General features: G+C 40.8%; 1 protein-coding gene across 7 annotated transcripts in view; it reads right to left on the reverse strand.

The window, feature by feature from the left end:
• The window catches only part of LOC111259518 (uncharacterized), a 46,713-nt gene that overhangs the window by 3,930 nt on the left and 36,475 nt on the right, over positions 1-6,308 (reverse strand). For all 7 annotated transcript variants that reach the window (XM_022831597.2, XM_022831590.2, XM_086967930.1 and 4 more), the window contains one exon: positions 3,705-3,961. In XM_022831597.2, coding sequence (XP_022687332.1) covers positions 3,705-3,881 — 177 coding nt within the window. In that variant the 5' untranslated portion in view covers positions 3,882-3,961. The remainder of the gene's footprint in view (positions 1-3,704; positions 3,962-6,308) is intronic.

Here is a 6,308-nt window from a genome sequence, read left to right on the forward strand (position 1 = left end):
AATATTACAAATAAGCCATTTTCTACTAACTGCCATCGTCCGTCGAAAATCGAGCCTTCAGGGAGTTTCAGATGCCCAAGTTGAGAGGTCGTTTGCCACTGGAAATGTTGTCCGGACACTAGATTTTTCTAGTCCTCACACTAGGCAAAAAAAACTATCCCAGTTTTACTTCTCTTTTCAAGTAATACCTCTTTGCCCTCGAAAAACTAACTATTTTTCAAGCGTGTTGACTTCAAACTCGCGGTCAAAACGCTAACTTACACGAGATTAAGTTGAGAAAGGACGCTAGTTGATTAGCTCAGCAAACAAGTACGCCAAAACAAAGCTCTGTGTCTTCTTTCGCCTTGTGTCTATTCTCCATCTGTGTAGGCTATATTATAGGTAATTTATTTTTTTGTTATGTATGTGCCTGTAGTTTGCTCACCGCGATTACCACCGGGACTTTCCTATGATTTTTCTCAATTTAAACATTTCGCTTCTGCCACTGAAACTGAGAACTGAAAAAAAACAGGATCCGCAACACACAAATCCTTATAAAGCACGTAATAACTGCAAGTGTCGTAGAATACCGTCTGAAAACGTGCGAATAACAATGTATGCTTGTGTATATTAGGCCGACAGTGTGTTACAAACGCACGAAGTGCAACAGGACCTGCCTGGGACCTTCTGCAACGGCACGTTTACTACCATTTTCTATATTCACTTCGCAGACCGTAGCGATGAACTTTTCCGCCCATTTTCTTTCTCCATCCTAATGGAAAACATATGGCTACAATCTCAAGTTAAGAAACGGCCAAACCGCAAGCGACCTTGCTACGCCCCTTCCCGTTGAGTACTGATTTATCAACAAGGTCTTGTTCCCCGGTCAGCGGGCACCGGAAGGCCCCCAATGTCTGCATGTTAATTATGGTTGAACAGTAGATGATTACTGGTAGAGCGCAAAGGGAACCGATAATAATATAAGGCTAGGCACAAGGGATAGGCACAAGTGTTTATGAGCTAGGGAATAGTTAAACCGTGTCTCACGCCAGAGCACGTGACTTAACACAATGGTTCGGATCACTTCGCTTCTCAAAGGCGACCATCACAAACGCGTCAGCAGAGGCACGACAGACAGGGCGGGAATACTGTGAGATGGGGACGGCCGCGACAGCACGGCCGCTCTTGGAAACGTTGCATCTTGGGCAGAGAGTAAACGGAAGCCAGAAGCACGTGAAGAATATAGAGGAACTAAATTGCAGCCAGATGCTGGTTTAGACAACGTGCGCATAAAACGTGTTTTGAGTTCGAAAATGAACTTACGTAAAAAAGAATTTATATAATTAGATGCAGGAGTCATCAATACAACATAAAATATATTGTATGAATAAAATACGGAAGTTGAGCAGGGGGCGGGGGAAGTCTAAAAACGAGATTGATCAACACTTCACATACATCGTGAATTCATTTTGAATTATAATTTACAAACTTAAACTTCTAGTCGACGTTTTTGTCCGCCTAAAGATAATAAATATTATTGTGTCTGAAGCAGTAATGAGGATTGTTCACACGTAATAAAATAAAGCTATGCAATTTTAATTTGGTTCTGTTTGCTAAAAATGACAACTGAGCATTTACAACTTCCTAAGTTGTTTCTTCGGGTCGGTCAACTAAAACTGAAGGTCTCATATTGACGTCGAAGGTGGAAAACTGAAATCGAAGGATTTACGACAAGATATTCCTAAACTTCTAGTAAATTCGTTAAGGAAAAATATGTAAATAAACAAGTGTTAGAAGTTCGAAATTTCGTTTTTATTTACATATGGTCACTGGGTGTTTTCAATTAAGTGATTCTTCGTTGAGCGGTAATAACAAAGGCAAAGTTTACTTCATTCCCACACCATGTGATTTTCCCAATCCAAAGAGTAGACCATTCCACAGAAATGGGTAATTTTTTTCAAATACATTATCGGCGATTTTATTTTTGCACGGGTCCCTGTATTTAATCAGGGCGGGTTAACATTTCCGTGCGATACGGTTCATCGTAGAAAAGTAAGCTCTACTATCTTCCAAAGGGTCTCTTCTACGAGTGAGTCTGAGAATGCCATATAGGCGCGATATTCTGGGTTCAATAGATGCACCCTATGCACAACATTTAATATCTTTGTCGTGCCATCAAACTCCAGATTTTTTGAGATAGTCATTGATAGAAATCGTTTTTAAAAAAGTCAGGTAACACATTGGGAATAAAAGCGTTTTCTGAAGACAGGGCCAAATAATGTACCCTTCATTCGTTCAAAAGTCGTTTAGTAACGAACTCTATTGCGTTGTAGTGTCGCACTCTGTACTATTACGCGATGTTGGCTAAACTGAGGTGCCTCGCCGGATAGTCATCGAAGATGCAATACGCGGTAGCGCTCTAGGTGCAACATCGGGATTGGGGCACCCCGATGAAGCAGTGGGGCAAAGGAGTCGCTTGATCCGTTTAAGATATCTTCAGACTGGGAACCAGCTGGTGGCTTATTAATATTGGGTTTGGGTCGGATGAAAGACAGAGAAAGAACGATGAAAAAAACGGGTGCTTTCTATAGGAGGTCGTATTAAGCAGAGGCAAATGGAGGGCGCTGTGGGGCCAAATGACATGGAGTCTATACCAGCTGCGGTAGGGGCACAGCGCTTCACCTGCGGTGCGTTAGGCCGAACAACAACAGCGACAGCGGCAACAGCAAATCTAACGACCGCATTATTTAGTCTTTTGTCTGGTGCCACTAGCTATAAGCACAGACTTGGAGAATTCGTAGGGCGAAATTATATAGCCAACATTTGCAGGCCTTTGCGCCTGTGCTTATGGTAATGCAAACGAAATAGATGACATTATATGTCCATATAATATATCTATATATATATATATATTTATACATATATATACATACATATATATATTTATATATATACAATTTAGTTTAACGATCGCTTACTAAATGACTGAGAAAGCTTATTGTGAAGCAAGTTTATTTGACAGTCTTCTTATTTCATTTCTTATATTTAATTAAGTGCGAAATTCACATTGTCGTATTACATTTAACTATTCTAGACGTGTTTTTATCTAATTTTGACTTAAGCTCTATTATCATTTGTTAGTCAATTAGAACAAACTACGAGAAGGCTTTTTCGATATAATCTGTTCGAGAAGGGTCCGTATTGTCTGGGGAATTTCAGCTCTGATTTGCATAGGACAAGCATCTGCTATACGACTGATGCCTATTGTAAAGCCATCGTTGAATATTAAATGCTCAATAAGAAAATGATTACCTTCTGAGAATACATGACTCCGCCAGCTATAACGGCTCTTCACTTTCAAACTTTCCCCTAAACTTCAAAAATTAGTATTACTAGCACACGTACATAACAATGAACGTATTTTTCCTTTTTCCTGCATTAAGCTCGCGGACGATCGATTCGTAAAACGAACGGTGCGTACTTAGAGCGTGACCTCGAAGGTTATTCTGACATCTTTTACTTACAGCTTGAAAAACCAATAAAGCATTTGGTATCGACACAAATCGATTGAAGGCACAACAAGCAGTAGCACCATGAGCGGACAATCATTTAATGAGTCGCAGAAAGCATTAGCTTAGCTATCGTCTGCCACTGGTGCCACAGCTATAGATGTTCCAAATGAAGATAAAAGTCATCATCAATTTCATTCTACAGGTAAATGTTACCGTTTTCTGGGCTCGATTGTGAACGACGCAATGCAAATAGACGGTAGAACCCAGCTGTCCGGTGACGCTGGCCGGAGTCAGCGTGTGATTGATTGAGGGCCCGATCTCGTCCGGTGTTTGTAGCTGCTTAAGACGAAAATTCTCGATGCCATCTTCCTCGGTGACCATATTGTTCATGCGAATCAGGCCGGCCGCGTTTGCCTTATCCTGAATCTTGCTGGCGACTACCGTTCGCCGATGACGGGCGACATAAGGTGCTGTAACACAAAACAAGAGGTCGCATTCGTTTTAATGATGAAGGTGCCTTTGGACGATTCCAAGCATTTGTCCTAAAATCGAGATGCTGAGTCGAAACAAGGTACAAACTGTATTGTAGTCGTAGGCTGGAACAGTGCATCATTAAAAGGATATAATTGCTTCTATCGTCAGAAGATTCTTTAAATAAAATGCGTACGTTTGTATAATTATGCTAGCGTATCTAATAATATTTTATTGGCAACTTTTATCTTGGTCTTTTTATAGTATAGAAACTTAAAACTCTCCATCGTATCGAATTTATAGCAAAGATATTCGAAGAACTGATCAATCTATCGATCAACTTGTTCCTTCTAGCTCAACTGTACTCCATTGCTTGAAATCGGCCGACCTCGATATCCTATCCAAGGTATCTCCGCCTCGAATTTTATATATTTTTTTATTTTAATATTACAATCGTCTTGAGCTAAACTTCAGTCGTTTATGAAGGACTTTATTCTGATAGCCAATTAGATCTGGTTGCCTCAGCGACGTCCTTCTCCATCTGCTCCTATAACGCCTGCCAGGTTGTCGGCAGGTAAACGGCGACCATCAAATGTCACATGCATGTCAAATTTCATGAAATTAACATGACCTATATTGCTAAATTCTTCGCCACATAACCTCTAATTTTAGTGTGAACTATAAGGTTCCTGGGGGTATACATACGCCCGCACACAAACATAGCAATTGACCTAGACAGACAATTATGAAACGTAACCACGAACCTAAAAGAACTACTGCGATCAGAATATGAATACAGAAATCAAGATAACATAAGATTATAGATGCTCGATTTCCGTAGCATTGTGTGACTCACAAATTAAGTAATGTTAACTCAGGACTACGCAGCTTTCTTCTATGACAAAGAACTGTTACAATATAGACCTAGCACTGTGCAGGGGACTCCTAGCCAACCCGTCTATTAGTCTCCTTCGGAGTTTGGATGCGCCGTTATGAGTGGAACGCTACCGACAGCAAATGCTAAATGCCCGCTGATTTTGCTCCGATCTTGCATGACTTCCTGGAACGGCTTGAACAGAACGACAAAAACACAGCCAGTCGTCCTTCCTGTCGCTTGCGACGCGAAAAGGAAAAGTAGGACTTGGCTTACACATGTCAAGCTGTGCGCCTTCTTCCACAGCGGCGGCAGCAGCAGCGATTTAGAATGTTTCATTGCGTTCTCGTAGTAGCAGTAGGTATTTGTGACGACACTACTTTTAGTTTTTCCTTACACTCTCCCTGCACGAGAGCAGGGTTTCTCGCCCACAACGAACACGTGATGATGAACCCTTAACCTCGTCACCATTCGAGGCACACCGCCACTTACATTTAGTACTCGTTATGTTACGTAGTTGAATACACAGGATTATCATACTAAGTAGTCAAGACAGGCTAAAAACTCCCAGTAGTAAGGAACAGAGTCGCGTTTTTTTTTATCTATATTTCTATGGTGAAAGCTCAAAAAGTGACGTATCCAGGCATCGATAGGTGACAGATCGCACGCCGCCGTCTCGTGACTCGTCTTGCCTGCCATTCAGATAAGGGTCATGTATGTTCTCTGTTCCTGTTTCTCGTAGGTGTTTTTATGCTGTTTCTATAGAAGTCCTAGCATACATGACAGCTAGCAACGCGGCACCGATCATTTTTTTGCACATTTAGCTGTAATAGTTGAGGTCGCCAAGGCCACCTAAGGCGGTAGGCAGGCTCACGTGTGCCCTTTGCTATAACGCTGTCACTGTAGCGCATCAAAGTAAAAAACAATGTTGCGATTTTTTATCGCTATTCTCGGTTAAGTAGGCAAAAAAGCCTGACAGCGGTGCCGACAACCAACCTCCTGATATTATGTAGTGCTGAAACAATCAATTTACAATAGATCAGATTTCGCAGCGCGGTTCTTCGAAAAAAATGGAACGAAAATATATATTTACATTCATATAGTCAGAATAAATTCGAAAAATTAGCATTAATTGCGAATGCGTTAATTCAGTATGTACAAATTTATTCAGCGGTACTAACAAACAAACCGCAAGTAGAAGTATAAAATATCGAGCGAATGCTGTGCAAAAGTCACTTAACTGATAATTATCCTGTGTTGTACTATAACGTACTATAAACCTTAAAGCAAAGTATCCTGCGCGTAGAAGTGGAAAGCTTTAATTGGAACGCGACCGAAACGAATTCAAATGATAACAAATGTTCATAGATATCTTTCTATTGATATCTATCGTGAATCAAATTCAGGATCGTTATTTACACGATGCTCATATTGAAATAAATATGCCGATTACCACTAAATTCGCCATATAT

The sequence above is a fragment of the Varroa jacobsoni genome, unplaced genomic scaffold (assembly GCF_002532875.2).
Source record: "Varroa jacobsoni isolate VJ856 unplaced genomic scaffold, vjacob_1.0 scaffold_341, whole genome shotgun sequence".
Taxonomy (NCBI): domain Eukaryota; kingdom Metazoa; phylum Arthropoda; class Arachnida; order Mesostigmata; family Varroidae; genus Varroa; species Varroa jacobsoni.